The following is a 13,608-nucleotide window of genomic DNA, read 5'->3' on the forward strand; positions in this document are numbered from 1 at the left end:
GGTAGCAGTAATTTAAGGCATGATAAGCTGTGGAAACTTATTTAAAAATAAAAATAAAGAAGGTGAGTTCATTCATGTAGGACACAGCTTGCTTTCTTATTAGAAAATGTCTTGTTTTTAAGGAAAAGCTGCAAAGGCACTTGAAACACCCCGAAGGCACAGATTTCTTCCACAGTAGGACAAAAAAGTGAACATACATTTGCTCCTCAATGAAGTCTGGCAGGTATGACCTAGGACATACTGTACCTCCTGATGACTTCTATTGGATAATTCTTCTTGATTTTATTTCGGTTCTATTTCCTTTGTGTCTCTATGTTTTTTAACCATCGACATATCCACACTTGACATGTTAACAAACAAGCAATACTGCCAAAGAAACCCACATACCTTTATTAACCACAGGCATTTTGAGGGGGATGCTGATGACGCCCACCAGGTCTGTCGTGGGAACAAGGGAGCGCAAGATAGCTCGAATACGCAGCGCCTCGCCTTTACCCGCATTGATAAGCTGTAGGTGACACACGCAGGAAACATTCAACTAACTGCTTTTAATTCAGGTCATTCTAATGGTCCTTGTTCTAGTAAAAATTATTTTGATAGCATGAAAGTAATCCTGTGCAAGATGCATGATGATCCTGGCTATGACACACCCAAAGTTACCTAGTGCACCTTTAAACAAATGTAATATTATAAAGCTAACCCTCACCGAACCAGGTTTGGCCTCTTAGATAGGTCCCTAAACACTGTAGTGTCTTATATTCAGAATGTTATTCCTAAGCTCAGGTTAATGTGGAGGGCCTCACATGCATCTCTGGAGCACAGCGTCCCAACAGGTCAATAAGAGCCGAGTAGAAGGACATGATGGCGTTTCCCATGTGCATGACTTCTCCATCTTCCTCGCCTGACCTGAAACACACACACACACACACACACACACACACACACACACACACACACACACACACACACACACACACACACACACAAACACAACACTGAGATATTGGTGAATAATGAGAACACTGATGCAAATTACACTTAGGAAATCAGAAACCATAAACTCGTGGATTCTACAAGGTAGTGTGAGAAAAGAAAAAGAAAAATGGATGGCAGAAGAGCAATGGATAGGTAATGTTGGGAGAATGTATAACAATGTTTCTGGCACAATACATGGTCTCCTTACAGGCCATTATGTTTTAGATATTGATTTTATCCAGCGTTCCCATACCTCTCCCTCGCCTCGTGCAATAATAACCTTGTCCATTCAGGTGCAGCCAGTGAATTACAGCCTTTGCATATTGATGTGAGCAGGCGAGTATCAACAATTTTTTCTACAGGGGCTGCCTGCTACATACTTTTCCTCTAAATCCTCTAACCAAACAACTATCTCTGTATGATGTCTTTGTATGAAGAGTTATGTTTAAAAATGACTTAAATTCAGTTATTTAAACCGTTTCTGTTGTTTTTCAGGAAGTTTTTCCAAAGCAGATTGTTGCACAAGCTAAAATGATGACTTAGTTGTAGAAACCAGCTGAATTGTTCAAAGATGAAGATGTTTTGCTTTGTGTCAGACATTACAAGGACATTTTAAACACTTGAAAATATGTTTTGTTTATGGTTTTCACTGGTGGAAAAAAGTGGATACTAACAGGCAGATTTTCCTGCTTTGGTAGTGGTAGTTCAATCGGCTCACTACAAGCTGCTGCAAAAACCACACACTCAAACTGAAATCAAAGCCATACAACTCTTTCTTTCCAGTTTCTTTGTGCAGGCTCACACAAAGAGTCACACTTCAACCTTTTCCCAGTGATGTGAATGAGCAGCAATTGATCAAATGCATACTGATGCAGCACCATTAAGAAGTGAATTAACTAGAAGTAATGCTGGTTAAGCAGAGCTCAGAAACTCACTGGCAAATGTAATTAAATGTATCAAGTCAGCACAAAGACAATGGGGGGACAGAGATAATGGGATAATTCATCACTACTGACTGCTTTGCATGCCACACACTGGGTTTTCGAGTGTCTCATAATGATCTAAACGCTGATTCAACCCTGACTGGAGCTCAATAAGGTCAGATAGTGGGTGTGGATTCTTCCTACGGTGAAGTGACTCCAGTGGAGGGCTTGGGCAGGTCAAGGGCAGGATCCTCAGAGATCTTGATGGCCTCCCTCATGGCAGCCAGAAGACCCTGACCCCCCTCTCCTCTCAGGGCCGGCCCGAAACACTCTGGACGTCTGATTAGCAGCTTCACCACCACGTTGGCGTTTTCCTCCACACTCTCACCTGTTACACAAAACACAGCAGGGCAATGCATTGAGAGGTGATGATTTAAATATGTTTTTATTTTTATTTTTTAATCACACCTTATTATCACTCCCTTTACAGCATATTTCCATCAATATATCACCAATCAGAAAGAAAATCAACATACCATTGCAGAAGACGACGAACCTAAGGAAGGACAGGTAGCGCTCTCCCTCTATGGGGTTCCAGCCCAGGTCTGGGTAACCTTTGGCAAGTAGCATGGCACAGCTCTGAAGACCACAGCCTGCCAGGTATGTTATTACCTACATACACACACACACGTAATAATAAGTCTTCACACAAAGAGGTTAATTGTGCAACAGGTGAAGGACATAACACCAATAAGAGTAATATCCTAATAAGAAAAGGTTGTTTCAGTGAACCAACATCAAACTAAATGTACTCCTAATACAAAGTGAACTGGTGTTCGTATCTCTGCATCTTAAGTTTAATTTGATTCAAATTATAATTGAACATGCCCTAAATAGAATTTCACACTATAGAAAGTCTGCAACAACAACGATTACTTTCATACTGCTACTAATCATTGCTTTATGGCTGAGCTTATCACAGCCATCTTGTGTCTTTTCAATGGAGCTCTCTGTAGCAATATATACCAAGAACATAAGTTAGTGACGTAAACATAAACCAGCTACAAATACAAGCAGATATTCAAGTTGTATTATGAGCAGAAATATTTTCACTGAATTGACATGTTATTATAATGGTTTGAGGATCAATAATGGTGTATTAACACACAAAGGTCTGCCTCAGTTATATAGTGGCTGTCAAACATGTTTTTCACTACGGTGCTGATATAACAAACCTTTTCCAGATCGGGCTCCTCCAGGGCCAGAGCCAGGCCGTTGTTGTCCATCACTGAGGATGCTGCAACGTCCAGCGGAGTGGAGCCTCGCATAGCTTCAGAGGCTAGACACACACGCAAACACACAGAGTTACAGGCAAAGAAAAGTTGACATTTGTCAACAGGGGGCAGTCTATCTACATACTATAGGCTACTGTAGTTGATATATCTTCAATACCAACCTATAAAAGCAAAAATCTAAACAAAATACACTGATGATGTGCAGATATTCCTACATTCAAGTTACTGAACGTATGGTGTGTACAGACACACTGCCTGCCCACATTATTGATTGCATTCACAGTGGGCGCATACACGCCAAAACTCAATTGTGAAAACTGTTGTAGGGCAGGTGGATCACTGCACCAAACTTTTTTTCTATTTTCTGGCTACATGCACGTTTGTACTTTTAATATATACACATACGCATAGATATAAAGTCTGTAAGAACTGTGTACAAAGTATTCAAATAAAAATTTAATTGTTTCAAAAAGAATTATGAATATTCCGACCAGGTACCAGGTTTTTCTCAGAAAGGGATTGGTAAAGTATATACAGTATACACTGGAGGTTCATGTTGAAAATATACATCATTTTAAATGCATCGGCTCTCATAGCACCATCACATTCACGCATGTGATTTATGAGTAGGCAAACACGAAATGTTTCATGTTAGACATAAACTGTTTGCTTTAATTTCACCTCTCCACATCATGTGAAACTCCCCGCTTCTCTCAAAATCTGCTTTAGTTTATAGCAGCAGCATCAGCCAGGGCCCAGTGACTCATCAGTCCTGCCCTGCATGACTAAATAACCCCCATCCCTCCCTGCCGCCCCCTCGACTAGTCTCCTCTCTATAGCAGCTGCCATCACTCACCCTCTCAAACTGATACCCTGGCATAATGTAGGCAATAGGTTTGTGTCTGCGCTAATTAAAGCACAGACAGACTTTTGCGCAAGTGGTAAAAATTGGTTTCAGTAAATGTTTTTGCATCGTTGAAGGCAGAACAATGGGATCTTTAATTTCCTTTCTGATTATATAACTTTCTCCTCTGAAAGTTTCTAGCACCTTTTACTCATTACTCATATCTAAAATGTGCCATACATTTTAAAACACCTGTCTCCCTCTCTCTCCGGATGATGTACCTAACTGTGATAGAAAACGCTGCAAGGCAATTGTCAGTAGAGATTAGGAGAGAAGTAGATGATCTCATTTTTGTAAAGTGCAGCAGTACTCACCCAGGCCGACACTGCTGTTCTCCAGCAGGTAGCTCAGGTGGTCAAACATGGCTTTCTGGTTCTGCCGGCTGATGCGACAGAAGTAGCACAAGAAGCGACAACAGCTGGCCACCATCTTGGGGAAGGCGATCTCCTGTGCACACAAATAAAAAAACAGATGCCGCATTCAGACACTCACTTTATTTGAATTGACATTTTCAGGCAAAAAAGAAGTGTGGACAGGACAAAGGCCCTTATATGCAGTGCAGTATTTTACATATTGAGCATAATGTTTTGAGGTAAATATATCCATTTATATAATAAAGGATAGTTTATAATAGTATTTATAATAATATTTCTTTATATAATGTGACATAAGAGTTGGCAACTTATTTTCCAAATATTAACAAAAGGAATGTAAATTATCTACTTTTTTTTAAACCACCAATTAATTCTGTCCCTGATTACCCAAATTAACTTGATTATATAGTTACACAATGTCATATTATAATCCTTAACCAAAACTCTCTCCAGACAGGAAAACATTTCTGAAGATGATATCCAGCAATTCCCCAAAGAAGCAGCTTGCAGGAGCTCATGCAGAGTCTTATACAGTCATGGCAAATTTTGACTTTAACTTACTTTTATTCAACCAGCAAGTTTTTTCTTGATTGATAATGACACAGGCTGCTCCCAGATGATAATAAGATGATGTACAAGAGTCATCATTGTGGAAAAATAATTAAATAATTTTTCGAGCAAGGAAGTGCCTAGAAAATCCATCCCCCACCTACATCATGCTTTGATTCAATATCATGCCATGACTAAAACAACATTTGAGATAATCCAAGTAGATACTGCTAACGTGACAGACAAGCTGTGTGTGCTTCCACTTTATATGGCCACAGCAAGCGGAGTGCACATATCAAGTGGCAGTAAAGTGGTCTTGAATTTATGTGTGAGAGTGCGTGATCGGACTGCCAGAGTCAGATTTGAAGGCTCTGAATGTCTCCCCCTGCGGTCTTTCTGTCTTAGGTTCAATCCCTGCTTGGCACCGGCGCTGACATTAAATCACAATCATCTCATCCAACTTCTGTCAGCACCGACCCCAAAAAAGGCCAGGCTTCAGAGACCCCCCTCTGACATCACTAAGACCCTTCTAGGCCTAGTTTACTCATCGGCGCTCTCCCATTACTCTTGTGGTTTTTCTGAGAATTAAAGTTGCTCATCTTGGCTTACTCCAACCTTCTCAGGATAACATTTATTTCCTTAGATCAGTATACAAGCTAGTAAGTATAAATTGTTAAGCCTCTGTCAACGCTTTTCAATCACATAGTCCCAGAGCAAAGCTGTGGATATAAATGGGAAACTAAAATGTGTAGTATCTTTTATTTAGCTGATCTTTTTATTGCCTTGCTTTCTTTACAACACTTAGCACATTCTACTCTATTTAACTTCCTTTTAAATAGTCATGTCTATGGTCTTCTATGTCTTTTTTAATGGGAAGCTTATTATTGCAATTGTATTATTGTAAAGCACTTTGAGCTGCCTTTGGTGCATGAAAGGTGCTATTCAAATAATTATATGTAAATAATGGTTACGATCAAACATCTCATTCATTATGAATTTCAAACAAATCACATAGTTATTTAGTGTTATTCACCAAAATGCATTGTGTTTGTGTATCCTTGTAGTCTAAAAAACGTGGTTGATATATTTTCCTTGTAATTAAAATATTCAACACATCGAATATCAAATATTTTTGGACATTTATTACTTGCAGCAATATTCCTCTTTCCTGCATTATTTGGCACATAGCTGAAACCGTTGACTGTAATATGTATCATGTCATCCACACCTCGTATGTGTGCAAAGGATCCACTCACAAAAAAAATAGCATAACGTCACCAGTGGTGAAAAATTCAGGGTGACGCTTTAAAGTTTCTTCTAGCTCTTGAAATGTTATCAAATTTAGAAGGAGCCAAGAAAATGCCAACTATCTTGGCACTCGAAAAGAGAGTATGTTGTCAGTTAAAGTGTGTGCCTGAGCAGTTTGAAACTAAATAAATCATTTCCATCGGGATGATTTTATAATTTCCTGATGATTTTATGTTTGATCGATCAGTTATCTGATCAGTATTCTCAGCCCTCATGTCGTTCATATAGGCGGCCACCTAACACACCGTGAACATGTTCTACATTCAGATGAATTATCTGTGTTGCATCTCATTCTTTTTTATTAATGTATGTTTTCAAACATCTATGACACTGAGCAGATTTTCTGTCAGTCTGAAATGTGACGCTGTACGCGATCGTTACTGTTCACTTGTGTGATGTTCCCAGACAAACAAGCCTTGTTAAATATGAATATAGAATTATGTAAAGATTTAAACTGTGATCACTTGCTGAGGAACATGGATTTGGTTATAAATCAATCAGGCTCTTCGTCAATTAAAACTGTCACCTGACGTTAAAGTATTTCCCCATATAAGAGCAGCGACAGTCTGTTTACTGCACGTGATTTAGGAACCGCTTACCATTTTATATACAGCATATATGATAGGCTACGCTGTAAGCAATTGTGTGCCGTGCCAGCTCCTACTGCTGCTTTTCTCATAGCGAAGCATAATTATTATCTTGAAAGAAAAAGTTCTGATATAATTAGAGATGCACCGATCCACTATTTTTCAGTCCGATACTGTCCGATACTGTCCGATATCATAATAATTATTTTACATTTCCTTGTTGGTGGTGATGTTATGTGTAAGGTTAGGAAAGCTTAAGCAACACAGCAATTCTAATTCAAAAGAGCAACAAACATTCAAAAATGCAACAAGGTTTATCTTATCTGCTTTGAACTGTTTGACTGCAGAAGAACATCAGAACTCAACTTTTGAATTGCTTAGTTCTTATAGTAATGTGTGCTTCATCCCATAGCTATTGGTTTAAAATTTAAATTTCTATCACAGTTAAAATAATTAAGATTTTAATTTTATTTTAGTTGTCAGTCCGATTATCGTAGATTGCAGCCATATCGGACCCGATACTGATATTGGATCGGCCCCATCCCTTATATATGATATTATATCCCCGTTATTTCTTCTCCGTATCATATTGTTCATTCATTAATATTTCTCACTCCAGTGGGAGGAGTGGGGAAGTGGAGAAGTGGGAGGATCAAGCATTTGTTTCTCCTATCAGCGATCCATTGACGATGGCTTTTACGCACATGCTCAACCCAGAGTGAGCACACTCAGAGCTGACAAACTGACTCAACGCTGATCCACTGTTCAGAAACCGATAAACCAAGGTTGCTCATCTCAGAGTTGGTCAACTCAGAGTGGAGGGTTGAACTCAGAGTTTGTTAACCCTGCTTCCTGAAATAGAACCCTGGTTTTGGGCTGACAACAGCTAAAACAGTATATCCTAGCCTCAAAATCTCAAAATGTCAGCATGTGTGTTCTTACCTGTGACTTGTCTCCTCCCAGCACATTGACCATGACCTCCATGACAGTCTCGTGCATGCCCAACACTCTCATCAGGTTGGGATGTTGGTAGAAAACCTTGTTATTCATGATGTCGCTGGAAACACAAAAAAAAAAGTGATTTATGAAGGTCAGTATATATTGTACATCCTAACTCTTTTGTGGGCAATATTCAGCACATTTTGTGAATACACTACACATACACAACACTGCTTGACTTGAATACAAAAAGTATTTGAGTAAGTAGCCATATGCAACGAGGAAGATTGTTGTAATAATGACGGTTTTATTTACATTACAATTACCGTTGCAATAAAGCAACTTAAAAGGTGGAGTCCGTGATTCTGGAAAAAGCTTGTTGTTGTACCTGTAAGTACTATGTGTGCTCTAAAAAAAATCCAGTGTTTATACATAGCCTAAGCTCTGTAAATGACATGTTGCTAGCTACTGGGCCCCCTTTGTTTATATACCGTATGTTACATTCCAGTTTATAGCGCCTAGGCTTTGTATTAGCGATTTGATTTCGCTCTTGACGTCCACCTTTAAGAGCAAGTAAGAGAGGCGTCACTGCGTTTTCAGTAGAATGTTCTTACCCCAGTCCATCGATCATGAGTTTCTCCTCCTCTTTGCCCATGCGTACGGACAGCAGAGACCTGATCTGACCCAGAGAGGCCAGCAGGTTGATGGCGTCCTGCACAGAGGCTGCGCTGATGGTGTAGGATTTCTTCATGGCTCGCAGCAACTCCCCGATCCCGTCGTACTGCCTCCGTAACAGGCTGAACATCACTCTGACCAGCTCCGGGTCCTGGATGTGGGACTCCTGAGCCCAGCTTGTGATGGTCTGGGAGATCAGCTCCTTCAGGTTGGCTGGAGAAAAAGAGAATTTAGAATCCACATGCTGTATAATGAAAGTTATAGTGGTGGTGAAGTTATAGTGCTAATGGTGCCACCACCACAACTCACCACCACTAGAAGAGTAACAGTTTTTTTTAGGGTAACAGGCAATGTCATATGTGTTGATGGCTATTGGAACTGGAAATAGATTGGCACATTTGGTTGTATGTTTCTGAATGTAGGTGTTAGCTTCAATAAATAACATCCTTTTCTGTTTCCCTTAGCATTATACAACCAGTCTCATTGATTGAGGTTGCAATAACTGATATTTCACTCACTTTTGCAAGCTGTGAACACAACATTGTAATTTCTAAATGTTCCACTAAGTTCACCAGCTATGAACTCCCTGTAATACAGCAGCCTACGGCAGGTAAAAACTGCCAAAAAGTTAACTTGTGACTGGACAGCAAAGCAATAACTTAAACCCACTGTAAAGCACTGTAAGACTTTGTTTTATGCGTACAAATGCAGTAGCAGCAATAAACAGCATCATCCTGTCATTTTGAACAAGCTGTAACTCATTGAATATTGTAGGGCGTGCCACTCCGATGAATGGTTCTCTGTGCCCTTGTATAATTGACTTTTATTTATCATTTCAAATATTGAGCTTTTCATTAGGAAAAATTGAAAAAAAGGGCCTGCCTTATAATACACATTTCTTCATATTTATATTGGAGCACAAAAGGAATGTTTTGTGTAAAGTCTAGGTGATATTTTTAAACTGTTTTTTTTTTTACGTTAAATCAAGCTTTAATCTTAGCAACAACAAAACTGGGCACAGCTACAGAGGAACTCAGTGAACTCTGGTGATAAATGAAGAAGCTGTAGCTTAGGGCTGCAGCTCTCCAAAAGATAACATTGTTATTCGGAAGCGTTCCTGAACTTCAAGTGTTTAAGTCAAACAGCCCAACATCTGTAGCAGAAATTGGGTTGTATTCAAGCAGAATCCTAATGAGAGATGAGACGGATACTGAGAGAGAGAGGGAGGGAAGGTACTGCCCTGAAGGTGATATTATCAGAGATTCACATCTGCTCTGCAAACACACACAAAACAACCATATTTGCAAATAATCACACAGTCTGTGCATGGGTTTCTAAACTGTATGATGTACCTGCCCCAAAAAGTATCACGTCTATACATTTTATTAACATGTGGTCTTAGAGTAAAAATGGGAGAATTTTCAAGCATGGTAAACACCATAAAGTATTCCAAAATTAAATTGGAATGCGTTATAACATCTGGCATTTAAAAAGTGCACAAAATAAGACCAAAGTCTCAGCTGGAGTCAGATTTTGAGAAGAATTTATAGCTTTTTAAAATCTTTTTGTAACACTGAATGATACATGTATAGTAATTATTATAATATGAAAGCCTTCGTAAAGTGGTTTGATTAATTCTGGTGTTTTTCAGATTATATACTGAGATAAATATTGCTATATTTAAAGAGTAGACATTGAGATAACATTTACATGTTCAAGAAATGACACTACTACTGCAGTATGATCTTAATATGATATATAAAGAGTACTGCAGCTCAGAATCATCTTGAATCTGTCCACTCATGAAGCTTTTTAATAATGCAGGCTAGGTGTGAAGTGGCTGGAACAGGCATTAAAATTTATAGAAGACTCTCACAGAGCCTGTCCATTAGTCTTCTTGTATTTGAAACAGGACATAGGTGCACTTTCACAAATAGGAGTAGGAAAGAATATTGAAACCAATGACCCCAGGTTGAAGCAAAGAACTTGGTAAACCTGTAGGAATGGATAAATATGTTCCTATTTCAGGGTGTTTCAATGCCAACATGATGTTTAAAGAGAAATGTGATACATCAAAAAAGGATGACATATTTTAGAACTTCTTACAGCTCACTGGCTTTCGAGCAAGCCTTTAAATATAAATCAATATTGATGACATGTTACGCAACAACACAGAAATCCACTGAGATGTGATAAAAGTTGAATTGATCTTAGTGAGTGCTTCACTGCTATTTGGAACATCGTAAAAAAAATTAGAATCCAAGTATTGACCAATGTCATTTGAAAAGATTTGATATGAAATATGAGTTTATAGGTATGGTTTTCTCTCCTCTTGAAATGCTTGAATAATCTTGACACTGTGCTTGGATATTGCCTTTAGTTGAGCTTTTACCAGTTTTTAAAATCACTTAATTTCTCTCTGTGTGTGACCTTTTTTTCGTTTGAGATTTTATTTCCATTCTTTCGTGATCACGGTTACTCACTGGGTGCAGCCTGCTCCGTCTCTGTGGGCTCTGCCTCTGCCTTTTGAGGTGGACCTTTGATCTTGTAGACTAAAGCCAGAAGACGGCCTTTTATCGAAGTGTCCTGCTCTTCATCTTCCTCCTCGATGGGAATTCCTTCAAGGGGGAAACACATTTCCGTAAGAATTTCACAACTTTAGTTCACATGTTATCACCACTACTTAAATGTGTAGAAAGTTCTTGGTAATGGTAACAATGCAACAATGCTAAAAGGGGCTAAGTTTGACTCTACCACAGTGTAGTCGCAACTCTTCATGGAATAAGTTGAGTTGTTCCTGGATGTCCTCTGGACAGGGGCAGTCTTCCCCGGCACTGAAATTCAACAGGATGTTGATCTGCAAAAGAAGAAAAACTAAATATTAAAAGGTAACCATTCTGGGGAATGCTTGTTGATATTTTGACTGACCACCGAAACAAATAGACCCCTCCCTTCTTGTTCCTTCAGAGGCTCCGCCCCCAGACGCACCTTGCCTGGCAACCGCTGTCATCACTAACTACCTGTCCAATAGTGTCAACACTACTTGTGTCAAGAACGCTGCATGTAGCTGATTGGTTGGAGAGTACTTTTGTTTACATATACAGAGCCTGGGCTGTGTATAAACACCAGGCTTTTTTTTTATTTCACACACACAGTAAGACAGGTAGTGGACGGTGAGGAGATATTAACCGATTTGTACAGAAGGTGCTTTAGATCAGAATCGGTGACTCCACCTTTGAGCTTACAAGAGCAGAGGGAGAGAAAGGGAATCTAAAAATATAGTTATAGACAGCAGGAGGGACGAGGAGTGGGATGCAGAAATGATCAAGAAATGCTCGAGTATTGTATGCTCCTGAAGTGAGTGCTCACACATGTGCTTTTCAGATAGCATCTGTGCGATCAATGCGGAAAGAAATAGTCTTAAGCAGTATATCAAATCCAATGACAAGTGAAAATGAATATCTATAAAGTTATTCTTGATGACATGAGTTTGAAATAACATTCATGATAAATTATTCTAAATAGCTAAACACATCTGCTGTGTTTGCTGTATGTCGGAAGCTAACTATAAAACAGACTAAATATACATGAGATGCTTCCACGGGCTAAGCAAATGCAAAGTCAAATTTAGGCTTTTCTGATGTCTATTTCTGGCAGAGCTTTTTAATAAACCATGGGAGGGGCATACAGTGATTCCTACAGTATACACCTGCTGCTGGACCACTATGCTACATATTTTATAGAGGGCAGCTGTCGGGCTATGCTTAAGTTCAAGGGTGTTACAGCTCAATAAAAAAGTAAAATATTTGCAGTCGTGCAGACCAGGAATGTCTAACTAGTGGTCAGAAAAAATAACGTTGTACTTCTCTTTTCCTCTCTACTCTGGCTTTGAAAAACTCTACAAGATGGATGTTAAAATGGAGCCGATACTCATTAGGTAGAAACATCTGAGCCCCCGGCGCTTCAGTGTGCTGACGCAGTTATTGCACACTGAGCTGGAGGAACATTGAAAGCATGTGGTGGAGAGCACTGTGATCCATGAATTCACATCAGTTTGTGTTATATAGTGCAACTAGGCAGCTAGACCCAATGATTACAGTTCAACACGTATTTCAACTCTTTCCAACTAGGCTTTTTACATTTTAAAACAGCAGAAAGCAGGAAACCAAATATATATCTTTCAAATGAGAACAGAGAAATCCATTGATTTTGAAGTGTTTTGATTGTCCAACATTTAAAAGGTGGAGTCAGCGATTCTGGAGAAGACTTGTTGTCCAAATCAGTGAGTATCTCCTCACGATCTGCTCCAACAAGCATTCCCCATAATCACAGACTCCACCTTAAAATTATAATAGAATGCCAGTTCGTCCAACTTTTTCTTGTACAGTATGCCCAGTATAAACAGTGCATACATATGACATAAAAGAAGAGCTAGATCAATATATCAGCTAATATTACCTTATATTTTAATAACATTTAATATAATAAAAAATTATGGACCAACTAACAAATTGTGGATCCAATTGAACAATAGTGGTAACAAAATACATTTTGCCCCCGGACTGACCACTGCTCTAATTACAACGAAACCCGAGTCTGACCTCTCAAAAGTGAAAAAACAACATCTGCTGAGCGTATGAACCCTCAGGGGGATATTTTGGTCTGAAAGCTTCAGAGAGCTCAGAATGCTCGGTGGTTTGCTGGTTTAATTTAGGCTTTCCTGGCAGCATCTACTGTATATCCTGGTCAAACTTTTTTTTTCTCCAATCTTTTTAAACTGGTTTGTGTTTTTTCTGCACTTAACTTTGTAAATATTTCAAGGTGAACTCTTAATTTACTTGAATTTCCAAAAAGTCGAACGCAGTGTAACGTAAATTCCCCCTTTGGGATTAGCAATTCTCTCGATGTCAATTCATAGTGACATTGCTCCAAGTTCAATTTAGCCTCACATACAATAATTTACCTTTACCAGCTGCAAATAAAGTTAAAAAAGGAACTTGGAGAAGTGCAAAGAACCCTGTGCTCCAGTCTCTGCTTCTGCCGCTGTTGTAGTCAACAAGGTTATTGATTTTATTTTCC

The 13,608-nt window shown here is 39.1% G+C and overlaps 1 protein-coding gene across 1 annotated transcript in view; it reads right to left on the reverse strand.

Moving 5' to 3' along the window:
- Nucleotides 1-13,608, reverse strand: part of ryr3 (ryanodine receptor 3) — a gene marked incomplete at its 5' end in the record, with an annotated part of 127,253 nt that overhangs the window by 42,978 nt on the left and 70,667 nt on the right. The window contains 10 exons of the mRNA XM_080048252.1: nucleotides 388-508; nucleotides 804-906; nucleotides 2,103-2,286; nucleotides 2,435-2,570; nucleotides 3,134-3,237; nucleotides 4,412-4,541; nucleotides 7,858-7,972; nucleotides 8,469-8,742; nucleotides 11,013-11,147; nucleotides 11,284-11,386. Coding sequence (XP_079904378.1) covers nucleotides 388-508; nucleotides 804-906; nucleotides 2,103-2,286; nucleotides 2,435-2,570; nucleotides 3,134-3,237; nucleotides 4,412-4,541; nucleotides 7,858-7,972; nucleotides 8,469-8,742; nucleotides 11,013-11,147; nucleotides 11,284-11,386 — 1,405 coding nt within the window. The remainder of the gene's footprint in view (nucleotides 1-387; nucleotides 509-803; nucleotides 907-2,102; nucleotides 2,287-2,434; nucleotides 2,571-3,133; nucleotides 3,238-4,411; nucleotides 4,542-7,857; nucleotides 7,973-8,468; nucleotides 8,743-11,012; nucleotides 11,148-11,283; nucleotides 11,387-13,608) is intronic.

Source organism: Ammodytes marinus (assembly GCF_949987685.1).
Source record: "Ammodytes marinus genome assembly, chromosome: 19".
NCBI lineage: Eukaryota > Metazoa > Chordata > Actinopteri > Uranoscopiformes > Ammodytidae > Ammodytes > Ammodytes marinus.